The 11,829-nt window shown below is 39.6% G+C and overlaps 1 protein-coding gene across 1 annotated transcript; it reads right to left on the bottom strand.

The window, feature by feature from the left end:
- Positions 1–9,145: 9,145 nt before the first annotated feature.
- Positions 9,146–11,293, bottom strand: SMIM30 (small integral membrane protein 30). Its single transcript, XM_047763179.1, has 3 exons — positions 11,241–11,293; positions 10,795–10,879; positions 9,146–10,079 (listed from the first exon to the last, which is right to left on the bottom strand). The coding sequence occupies exon 3, from the start codon at positions 10,029–10,031 to the stop codon at positions 9,852–9,854; it is 180 nt and encodes a 59-aa protein (XP_047619135.1). The 5' UTR covers positions 10,032–10,079; positions 10,795–10,879; positions 11,241–11,293; the 3' UTR covers positions 9,146–9,851.
- Between the last annotated feature and the right edge of the window lie 536 nt (positions 11,294–11,829).

Here is an 11,829-nt window from a genome sequence, read left to right as displayed (position 1 = left end):
ACTGAGGACAGGGGGTATGCATTATTTTGTTATTGTACTATATTATTATTTCATGCTATTTCATATCTTTTTAGTTAAAAATGTAATACATTAAAAAGCATAACAACTCGTTAATTTGGCTTATAAGTTGCAGAAAATTTTTTTTGTTTCTTTGAGGTCACTTATTGATTTTATCAAACTATGCAACTTTACTTCTCCAGGTAACTTAACATGTCCAAGCCTTAGTGTCTTCGTCTGTAAAATGTGAAGCACAAAGCTCTCAGAGAATTTGAGAATTAGCTCATCAAGTTGTTCTTTCTATTTCTGGTCACCTACCTCATTCACACAGAGGGCTCAGTGTTGATCTACTTCTGGGGCATTTCCAAAACCAAATGCTCAATGGTAAAATCTTCCATGCATTGGGGATACTTGAAGGAGCATATCACAGGCCAAATATGACTATCAAATATGCTTTGAATAATGGCAGCATCAATGAAATTAGGTTCACATTTTTCTAAGAGAACTATATTATCGAGGCCTAAACATTTGGATGAACAAGTTTTTTTAAAAAAAATGACTTTTATTGTTTCTTTGTATCTTTAGTCATAGCTAGGCACCAAATTGATTTATTCTTCAGAAGGGGAAAGTCATAGGGCCCAGGTGAAAGACCCAGTATAATACTCTGTGGAATCACAGAGTGGCTCCATGATCCATTTGCCATAGCTAAAGGCAAGAAGTAGAACCCTGATTGGGGGCTCTTTATTTGAAAGTCATCTTTGGAAATGTAAAAGGACTTTGCGGTTCCACTTATCTTTTCTTCTTTTTGTAAATTTTTGTCTGATAAAGGCTTCTTATTTGAAGGAAATATAGGCTTTGACATCACCTGTGGGTAGCATCATCTAAGAACTACAGTGTGCTGACAACTGTCTTGTGATTACTTCACAATGGACGTTTTTCAGTGGATGGTATTTAGAGGAAACATGAAGGATTGGTACCATCTGAGTATGGTAGGTGCACATACAGGTGCATTGAGAGGATGCCATGATCCACTGCGTATCCTGGGTTGGGGCATCCCTTTGCCATATTAACTCTGTATCATATACTCAGTCTGCAAAAGATTGAATGAGCAGCAGTTTCTATTTTTCAGGCATTGTGCTAGAAGCTAGGAATACATCGGCGAATTAGTGATTCAGTCTCTGTCCTCACAGAGCTTAGAATCCTAAGACGGGTTGATCTTGGTTGAGATAAAGATAAATAGAGATTCAATGACAGAGTGCTGTGTTCCTGATGGGAGATACAAAGAACATCTACGGTGTGAGCATACAGTAGGCTATGTGGTTCAGGGAGAAAGGGTCAGGGGAGATGCCCTAAAGAAGTGCTGTTCAAAACTAAGAAGTTAGGAATAAGATGGGGGAACTGGGGAAAGCTAGGCTGGGCAGAAGAAACAACAAGCACATACAGAGAGCAGAGTAAGTGGGGAGAATGAGAGAGGGAGGGAGGAAAGGAACACACATGGTGTTTTTTTCTGAGAAGGGAAAAGCTTAATGTAGCTGAAACTAGACTCTAAGATAGGTAGAGAGTCATAGACATAGATGAGACTAGAAAAGTAGGGGAGGAAATCAGGGTAGATTAACAGTGCTAAGGCTTGTTAAGGATTTTATAAAGGGTGCAGTTGATTTACAGTTTTGTATCAATTTCTGCTGTATAGCATAGAGACCCATTTATACATGCTAGGGAGTTGTGAGCTGGGATGTAACGGGATCAGATTTGTGAGTCCTTGGGTTTTGTTGTTGTTGTTGTCGTTATTTTGCTTTGTAGGCTGCACTCCAGTATATGGAGGTTCCCAGGCTAGGGGTTGAGTTGGAGCTACAGCTTCCAGTCTATGCCAGAGCCATAGCAATGCATGATCTGAGCTGATCTATACTGCAGCTCACAGCAACACAGGATCCCTGACCCACTAAGCAAGGCCAGGGATCGAACCTGCATCCTCATGGATACTAGTCAGATTCGTTTCTGCTGAGCCATGACAGGAACTCCCAGGTTTGCGTTTTAAGAAGTGCACCATTGTGTTTAGAAAAGGCTGTAGAGGGTTAAGATGAGCAGTCAGAAGACCAGCTAGGGAGCTGCTGTGGATCTCATCCGTATTATGATGGTGGTCTGAACTTGGGGAGGAGCCTTGAGGATGGAGAGAAGTGGGTGGATCCTAGGCACAATTTGGAGTTGGAGTCCATACGTCTTGGAGATGGACTGGATGAGGAGTATGAGGGAGAGGAGGGGGCCATGCATCCTCTCATATGTCTGTTTTGGCCACTGGGGAGATGGTGTCTCTTAGCTGAGTCTCACCAGCAGTGCAAGAAATGACTGAGCCCATGAAACTTCAAAGTTGCTTGTTCCTGGATTCTGTCAGGCTGACATCAATTAGTGCTTGCGCTGTTTGCTGTGAGTGGGAGTGGCAGGACTACAATTTGTTTTTACTCTTCCTTCTTGAGACAATCCTTCTTGATTAGGGAATCATACTCTGTATAGTATAATGCAGCATGTGAGTTCAGTACAGAAAATGAACTGCCTCTGCTTCACTAAATTGAAGTCCAAAAATGTACCAAATGACTAGACTACAGTTTTCATCAAAGAGGAAATCAGGTTCTCATGCTGACATATGAAAATGGGTAATTATAATATTTTTTAAACACATTAGGCCTTTTTTTTTTTTATTAAATTTTTGGCCACACCTGTGGCCTGGGGAAGTTCCAGGGCCAGGAATCAAACCCATGATAGAGTAGCACTTGTGCCACAGCAGTGACAACACTGGATCCTTAACTGATAGGCCACCAGGGAACTCCCAGGCCTTATTATTTTTGATATTGGGAAAACTGTTTATATGGAGCTGCAATTTCTATCACCAGGAAGCCTTTTAGAACCTTTTATTAATAAATAATTTTACAAATGAAAAAACTGTGGAGATTAAGTTATTGGCTCAAGGTCAGTCACCGGTAGTTGATTAATTTCTTTCTAAATAGCACTGAAGATGTCTTGAAAAGTGTTGATTAAACAAGTGAAAAGGAGTAGATGTCATCATAGGACCTATACAATTGTTTTATGTTGGTATCAAAATACCCTGATAATTTTTGTGGCAAAATGAAAGGGATGTTCTGCTAAATCATCTGAAATGGAATATTGGTGTATTTTCCATTCTTGGTGATCATGCCTGCTTCTAACTTCTTTTGTTAAGTGATTTATGCACATTTATCCAGAGCATAATTATCTTGATTAATATTGAGAAATATGGTATTTATGATCCAATGTTTAATAGTACTTCATGATTAGCCCTCTAAAAATAATTAACCCTCTTGTATATAAAATTTCATAATTCCATTTCAGATTATCAAATGCTAACTAATATTTTCAAAAATTTAATCACTCATATGTAATGGATTTAGTGAAAATATGTGTGAGGGGTGTATTGTAGCTCTGATATTATAATTCAGTGAGAAGCTAAAACCACATTTTAGTGTTTTTAAGCAGTCATATTTTTCTGGTCTTCTGCTTTTTGCCTTGGATGTTAGAATGAATATTACTTATAGAAATGATTTAGAAAAATTGGAGTTCCCGTCGTGGTGCAGTGGTTAACGAATCCGACTAGGAACCATGAGGTTGCGGGTTCTATTCCTGCCCTTGCTCAGTGGGTTAACGATCCGGCGTTGCCGTGAGCTGTGGTGTAAGTTGCAGACGTGGCTCGGATCCCGCGTTGCTGTGGCTCTGGCGTAGGCCGGTGGCTACAGCTCCGATTCGACCCCTAGCCTGGGAACCTCCATATGCCATGGGAGCAGCCCAAGAAATAGCACAAAAAAAAAAAAAGTTAAAAAAAAAGAAAAATGAAGTTACTAGAAATTAGGAAAAAACTTAAATATGGTATTCTGCATTTGTATTTATTGATTTGGACCTATTATTACCTCTGAATAAAAATCCTTTCTGATGTTAGTGAGTCGAAATACGGGCTTCCTCTACACTCCCCACATAAGAAACAAATATTAAACAAATTTTATGTTGCTTATATCATTCTGACTTCTAATTAGAAAAGCTAGGTTAAGAGTATTTTTCCTGGTGGAAAATGGACCAGTTCTTCTATTTTCCTGCACAGACAGAAGTAGATTCCTTGTATGTCCTAAATGACCTGGGCAGTTGCTGCTAAACTTTTGTTACTTCACTTAGGAAAGACACATGGTTGAGAATGTTAGGAATTACTAAAACAGATTCATTTTTTTTTTTTCTTTTTAGGGCTGCACCTGTGGCATATGGAGCTTCCCAGGATAGGTGTCAAATCGGAACTTCAGCTGCTGGCCTACGCCACAGCCACAACAATGCCAGACCCAAACTACATCTGCAACCTACCCTGCACTTGGGCAACGATGGATCCTTAACCCACTGAGCATGGCCAGGGGTTGAACCTGAATCCTTATGGATTCTGGTTGGGTTCTTAACCCACTGAGCCACAACAGGAATTCCCAGCTCCTAGATTCAATTATTTTCTCTCTCTTTTTCTTTTCTTCAAGGGACTCAGGTACAAAAAGGAAGGCTTGAGGAAACTTTAGGGAAGCCACATTTTCTTTTCTTCACAGATGCCTTTGAGTTTTATCAGTTTGTAAGCCTATGATGATGAGGGGAAAACTGTAATAAAGAAAACAAAAAAGAAAATGTCAAAATTAAAATATAACAAACCATTTAAAATGTAATTTGTTTATATAATTTTCTAAAGATGCTCTCTATGTATTAGTGCAAAATTGATGCTAGTTTTTTCCCCTTATGTCTAGAAAATATCTCCAAATACCAATTATAGTAATAACATCCACCAAGCTAAGTCTTTCATAGTTAGTATTTCATGTATTCTTCATTCATGGGACAGGTACTATATTTTTCCCTTTTAACATATTGGAGATTAAGTGACTTGTCCAAGATCACATTTTTAGGTGATGGAATCTGGTTATTTATCTAGATCTATGGGATTCCAGAGCATGGGCTTCTAATCCCTCTTGTGATACCAGAGACTGATATGTGACTCCAGGAGGGGATGGTTTGGTTCCTATGCAGTGAATCCTCCCTTCATTAAGTGCTGCAAGTTATATAGGTACGTTACCTTTCCTACATTCAGGTTGAAAATGGAATTTGACAAGCTTCTGCTGAGCTTAGAAAGCCTTAGAGGGTAAAGGTGCATGTGATGTATAGCTTCTGAGATTTCCTGGGCCTGGCTTGTTTTTCACAGTTGGTACATGTGGTACCACATTAGTTTTTCAATAAGCTGCCACTTGGCCACTTGCATGATCAATGCTGAAATAAAATATGGGTACAGTTCATTTTTAAACTTCATTTGCACCCATGCATTCTTTTTTTCATTAAAGTATATTTGATCTACAATGTTGTGCCAGTTTCTGCAATACAGTAACACACACACACACACATTTTTTTTTTTAAATGGCCATACCCACAGCAAATGGAAGTTCCTGGGCCAGGGATCGAATCTGAGGTGCAGCTGCAAACTATGCCACAGCTGTGGCAATGCTGGATCCTTTAATCCACTGTGCCAGGCTAGGGAATGAACATGTGCCTCTGCAGTAACTTGAGCCACTGCAGTCAGATTCTTAACCCATTGTGCCACAGTGGAAAATCCTATACATTCTTTTTTAAATATTATTTTCCATCATGGTCTATCTCAGGAGATTGAATATAGTTCCCTGTACTACGCAGTAGGACTTTGTTTATCCATTCTAAATGTAATAGTTTGCATTTACTGATCCCAAACTGCCAGTCTAAACCACTCCCTCTTCCTACCCTTGGCAACCACAACTCTGTTCTCTATGTCTGTGAGTCTATTTCTCTTTTGTAGTTAGGTTCATTTGTGCCATATTTTGGATTCCACATATAAGTGATATCATATAGTATTTATCTTTCTCTGTCTGATCTACTTAGTATGATAATCTCTAGTTGTATCTATGTTGCTGCAAATGGTACTATTTCATTCTTTTTCAGGGCTGAGTAGTATCTCATTGAATATATGTACTGCATCTTCTTAACCCATTCATCTGTTGATGGACATTTAGGTTGTTTCCATGTCTTGCCTAGTGTGAGTAGTGCTGCAGTGAATCTAGGGGTGCACCCCTGCATTCTTGATTGAACTTACCGGGTAAAAAATAGGAATAAACAATATATTATTGGATGGCTGAAAAGGGGAGGGTAGATGTGGGAGATTACAGGAAAAAGGTTTGTGAGTGAGATATCTTGAGTTGATAATTTACCTGGTGTTTTATCCCTCCAGAAAATCCACTCCTTAAATATGCACTGAGGTGACTTATGCTTCCAGGAAGATGGAGTAGACATCTTTTTTTCTTATTTCTCCCACTAATTACAGCTAAAAATCCTAGATTTTATGCACAAAATAAGATTCTGATAGGTAGAAAGAAAGCAGACTGGCTAGGGACCTCCCACAAGAAAGATGGTGAATTCTCTAGATTTTCTTTTGTCTTACAGATCTCTGACTAGTACTGGAGAAACTGGCAGCCCAGAAATGCCAATGGGCTCACACATAGCCATGGACCAGTAGAGACCCTGTAAGGAGTGTGAACTTCCATTCTGACCCAATAGCCACAGGTACCCCATGCAAGGTCAGTGAGAATACATAGGGAACAGTAATGAGGTTTTCCCTGGACTTTTACCTCTATCTGGCGGTAATAAGGCAGGAGTCCTAAGAAAGAAAGTAGTCAATAGGATTGAAAAAATAACGACTGGAAATTACCTAAATGTGGGAAAAGACACAAATATATAGGTTCAAGCGGAAGGAACTTCAAACAGAATAAATCCAAAAATACTTATGCCAAGACACATCATAGATCACCTTCTAAAAACTAAGAATGGAGAAAAAAAATCTTGAAAGCAGCCAGAGAGAAATGATACAGGAAATTCACTGATTTTTGGCATTAGAGGAATAGACTGGTTATCAGCACTTCTGTCGATTTCAGCTATATTTCAGCTATCAGTCTTCTTTTTAACTGGACTCAACCAAGCTAACATGTATGGAGCATTTACTAGACATCTACAAATTATCATGGGCACTCAGGGGACATTTGCTAATCCCATTCTTCCTGTAACTGCTCCACAGTGGGTATTACCCCTCAGAGCAAATGAAGGAATTTCAGTATTGGAAAGAAAAAAAAAAAAAGAATGAGAGCAGAAATTAGAGATTTCTAGATAGGCTTTAGCACTGTCAACACCCTGAAAAATGCCAGCATGTAAGTTCATTTTTCTAGGGAAAGAACCATAGATTTCAGATTCTCAAAGGAGAATCCCTCAACCAAATCCCTCATGATAGCCTCAAAAATGTTAAGAGCCATCATAAGAGTTTCTGCTCTTTTCAGGCAAAACCATATAATCCAACCCAGACAGACAAGAGCTAAAGGTATTCCCCATTATATACATCAAAAGTCCTGAATGCCACCTCCTAAGTCTCTACTTTTAATGAGAAAAAAGGAAAATGGCAGTTCCTATTTTGTATTTATTATTATTTTTATTTGCACTCATGGCACATGGAGGTTCTCAGGCTAGGAGTCCAATCTAAGCTGTAGCCGCCGGCCTATGCCAGCGCCATAGCAAGGCAGAATCCAAGCTGTGTCTGTACCCTACACCACAGCTCAGGGCAACGGCAACGCCAGATCCTTAACCCACTGAGCAAGGCCAGGGAATGAACCTGAATCCTTATGGTTGCTAGTCAGGTTCGTTAACCACTGAGGTACGACAGGAACTTCTTTCCTATTATTTTTTTAAAAAATGAGCTTTAGGTTTGATTTCTCCCAATGCCAATGGACAAGTTCAGACATACAACAAGGAAGCAGCAGCAGCTTCTATACATCAATACCAATGGGCTGGTTTACAAGAGATAGGACAGACTCTCCCAATCTGCATTCTTTTATCTTTCAAAGAAAAAAAGGCATGTAAAAAAGTTCTATTAATTACACAATGTGTAGTGTTTGGTGAGAAAACAAAACAGCTATGACAAAAACAGATCCGTGTGGTTTCTATAATGTCTTTATAGTGTGGCAGTCCGTCTTTGTACCCTCAACCAAATCCATCACGCAAGCCAGGTCAGCTCACACCTGGAGAAATGCACAGAAAGAAGGATTTTAGATTGCTGCTGCCTGCTTTCTGATCAAAATTAAGGCCCTCAACGTCACTTGGAGAGCTAAAGATTGGATAATGCATTATTTTAGGGAAAAACTCGACATGTTTCTATTAAGACCTTACAGAAGTTTGGTTTACTCATACAATCCTATGCTGGCTGCATCTATACAAAGGTATCACTGGGGATCCTTTTCTAAACATAAAATTCCAGGCCCCAACCTACAATTACTACAATACAACCAGAAGAACCTGGGAATCTGAGTTTTTATGAAATGCTTCAGGTGATTCTGGGGTTCAAACAAGTTAGAACAATCTTCTTTGGAGCTCCCGTTGTGGTGCAGTGAATATGAATCTGACTAGGAACCATGAGGTTGTGGGTTCAATCCCTGGCTTTGCTCAATGCGTTAAGGATCTGGCATTGCTGTGAGCTGTGGTGTAGGTCGCAGACGCAGGTTGGATCTGGCGTTGCTGTGGCTGTGTCGCAGGCCAGCGGCTAGAGCTCTGATTCGACCCCTAGCCTGGGAACCTCCATATGCTGAGGGTGCTGCCCTCAAAAGACAAAAAGACAAATAAATAAATAAAAAGAACAATCTTCTTAAACTGGAATGTGCATAAAAATTACCCTGGGCTCTTGAAACAAAAGCATATTCTGATCCAATTGGTCTGGCTGGGGCCTGAGATTCTGCAGTTCTAACAAGTCCTCAGGTGATATTGCTGGTTTGAAGATACTTAAGTAGCAAGATCAGGGAGAATATGTCTCATCTGTCTGGTATGTAAATCAGTAGAGGCTATTACATTTTCCTTCTGCAGCTAGAGATTCTCTACCAGAGGCCTCTCCCCCGCTTTGATGATGCTTATTTCTCATTTTTCACTGATTGTATCTCTACAAGCTAGTGTGATCACTTAAGGTTAAGGTATCCTATTTGTTTGTCTCCACTTAGCTTATAAAAAGTTCACACGAAGATAAAGACAGTCTGAAATAAACAGAAATGGACACCACACATTAAGTTACATAATGGGTTTATATTTAATATAGTACTTCTCACCATAGAGTGTCACTCAGTTAATATAAAGATTTTTTGTTTAACATTAAATCTCTTCTCCATTTCAATGTCAATATAAAGTACTTTTTTTACATTATATCTTTATATCTTTCCTCTAATTCAATGTTAGATACACTGAATACAATTTCTACACTTTTCACTCCCTGCTAAGAAATGTTTTAATATTTGACCAATTATATTTAATACATAAGTATAATATTCACTTGGGAGATAACAAAAATTTAAAAAAAAATCCAGTAAAAATATAGAGAAAAGACTCCTCAACGATATAGGAGGCAGTGATTATAACTTAACAGTGGCAACTACCAGGGATTCTGGGCAAGTGTTTCCTTCTTCCTATTGAGAATTCTGAAACTATGAAATAGCACTTAATGCAAATTTCAATCATTTCACTTTTTGGCCCTCTTTCTAACTAGCGAATACAAATTACAGACGGCATTTTTCAATGCATTATTTGCTGTGAAGAAAACATTTTGTTTTCCATTTGACCATTAGTATATCAATTTGTTCCCATTCATAGGGAAATAACCAAGAATATGAAACTACTCTATTTAACTGTAACTTTCAGACACCAAAGCTCAGTTTTGAACCTCAAATAGCACATAGGTTTTCAGGGCAAGGTTTGGTTCAGGAGATCCTTCCAAGTCACATCTGTCCATTTCTCTTTCGTGCATATACCCCCAAACAAGCACAAATGCCTGTAATGCTGAGAACCACACCTAACAAGAGAGCGATTGCATCTCCAGCTTCTACTGCTTCAACAACAGGCAGCACCAAAAGCAATGAAAAGAGAATTAAGAACAACTGGGTTGAAACTGAGATCATGATGTTGAGATCTTGAGGTGGCTGGTTCTTGAAGGCTGAAGGTTTCTTCTAAAAATTAAACATGGAAACAAAAAGGAACCATTAAAAATTCCTACCTTTTCAAGTGACAATATGAATACCTGTCAAATAACAGTTCATTTTTTTGTTGTTTTTTTTTTTTTGGGCCCACCTGCAGCATATGGGAGTTCCCAAGCTAGGGGCTGAATCTGAGCTGCCACTGCAGGCCTATGCCACAGCCATAGCAGCACTGGATGCCAGCATCTGGGACCTATGCAGCAGCTTGCAGCAATGTGGGATCCTTAACCCATTGAGCAAGGCCAGGGATCAAACCAGAATCCTCAAGGAGACTATATCAGGTTCTTAACCCATTAAGCCACAATGTGAACTCCAGTACACACTTTTTAGAGGTTTTAGAAATTATTTCAGAACCATCTCCTCATTTTAGTAGGAAAAACTGAGATAAGTAATCGGTACTTAAAGATAGTCATTTGAGGATAATCTTCCCTTCTTATGGTAATTCCCTGAATCCAACGATTATGTACACTCTATAATGCCAACATCGTGTGAGTCAACAAAAAAGAAATTCAACAGCAGAACATAATTGAGACAGAAGATGCACAAGCTGACATGGAAACTTAAAATATCCTAGGTAATGAAAATCACATTTTTTCAGGGTCTCGCTCAACCAGGAAATGCAGACATCCTTGGCAAAATCAAACAACATAACAGTCTGTTAAGTCGTAGGGTAAATAGTAAGACGTACCAAAGACTGCGGTAATTGTTTAAATCTATCCGACTCCCCTCCAGGGCTCCAGATGCTGAGGCTAAGAGGTTCCACGTGACAGCGCCTATTATCAGAGAAGCGTAGCAGGATTTAAACATTACATATTATTAATTATCATTACTTTAAAGAAGAAGCTAGAGTCAATGCAGAGCGGGGAGGTTATACGGAAGGGGCAAGAATGGGTAAAAACTAGAGACAACAGCTTGTTCAAGCAGGAGAACTAGACTTAAAAGTTGATCAGTTTGCCTGTAAAGGAAAAGCTAAAAAAAAATTAAAATCAACCGAAAAACAAGTTCGTTCTAGGACGTGATATTAAGACTTCAGAAAGAATCCCTACGTCGGTCAGGCAAGGTGCAAAAGTGCCCCCTGTTTTACAAAAACACTGGGCAATCTAACTAGCTTTCGGAGCCAAGTTGGTACGTTACCTCCCAGGAAGCGGCCATTACAGAAATGGCGAGCAGGGCGGAGTCTCCAAACTACATTTCCCACAATACCTGGTGCAGTCGACTCCCAGATGCACCCGGGCGCTCCCCAGTAACTGGCGTGGGATGACGGTCAAGCTCCGCCAAAGCGGCTGAGGCGCGAGCTCTCAGGGCTTCCACACGTGGCCTAAACTCTGTTCGTGGTAAAGTGGTTTAATGTGCTTGTACGAAAGCTCACTAAAGGGGGAAAAAAAAAAAAAGACAGCAAGTGTTCAAGGTTTCAAGACGCTCAAGTGGTTAAGTCTTTTCCTCTGACTGAAATGAAAGCCAACAGCAGGAGGAGATTACCCGGGCAGAACCATCTGTTTTCAGGTGCATTTAAATGAGTGGCTTCCAACACTTTTGACGAGGGGTGTCTCGTCACCATCTTCTAAATGTGTTTTATGACATTTGTTCGCTGTTTTTGAGCAATGGGGGAAAACATGTTTAATAAGACATTTTGGAAACGTAAAAACGCTCGTAGGAAAAGCAGTTTAGGAGAAAAATAGGTTAAGCACTGTAAGAAGATCTCTTAGGTTCTAGAGTTCTGACT

Source organism: Phacochoerus africanus, chromosome 16, assembly GCF_016906955.1.
Source record: "Phacochoerus africanus isolate WHEZ1 chromosome 16, ROS_Pafr_v1, whole genome shotgun sequence".
In the NCBI taxonomy this organism is placed as follows: domain Eukaryota; kingdom Metazoa; phylum Chordata; class Mammalia; order Artiodactyla; family Suidae; genus Phacochoerus; species Phacochoerus africanus.
Note: the sequence above shows the minus strand (reverse complement) of the source record. Positions and strands in the feature narration are given on the sequence as shown.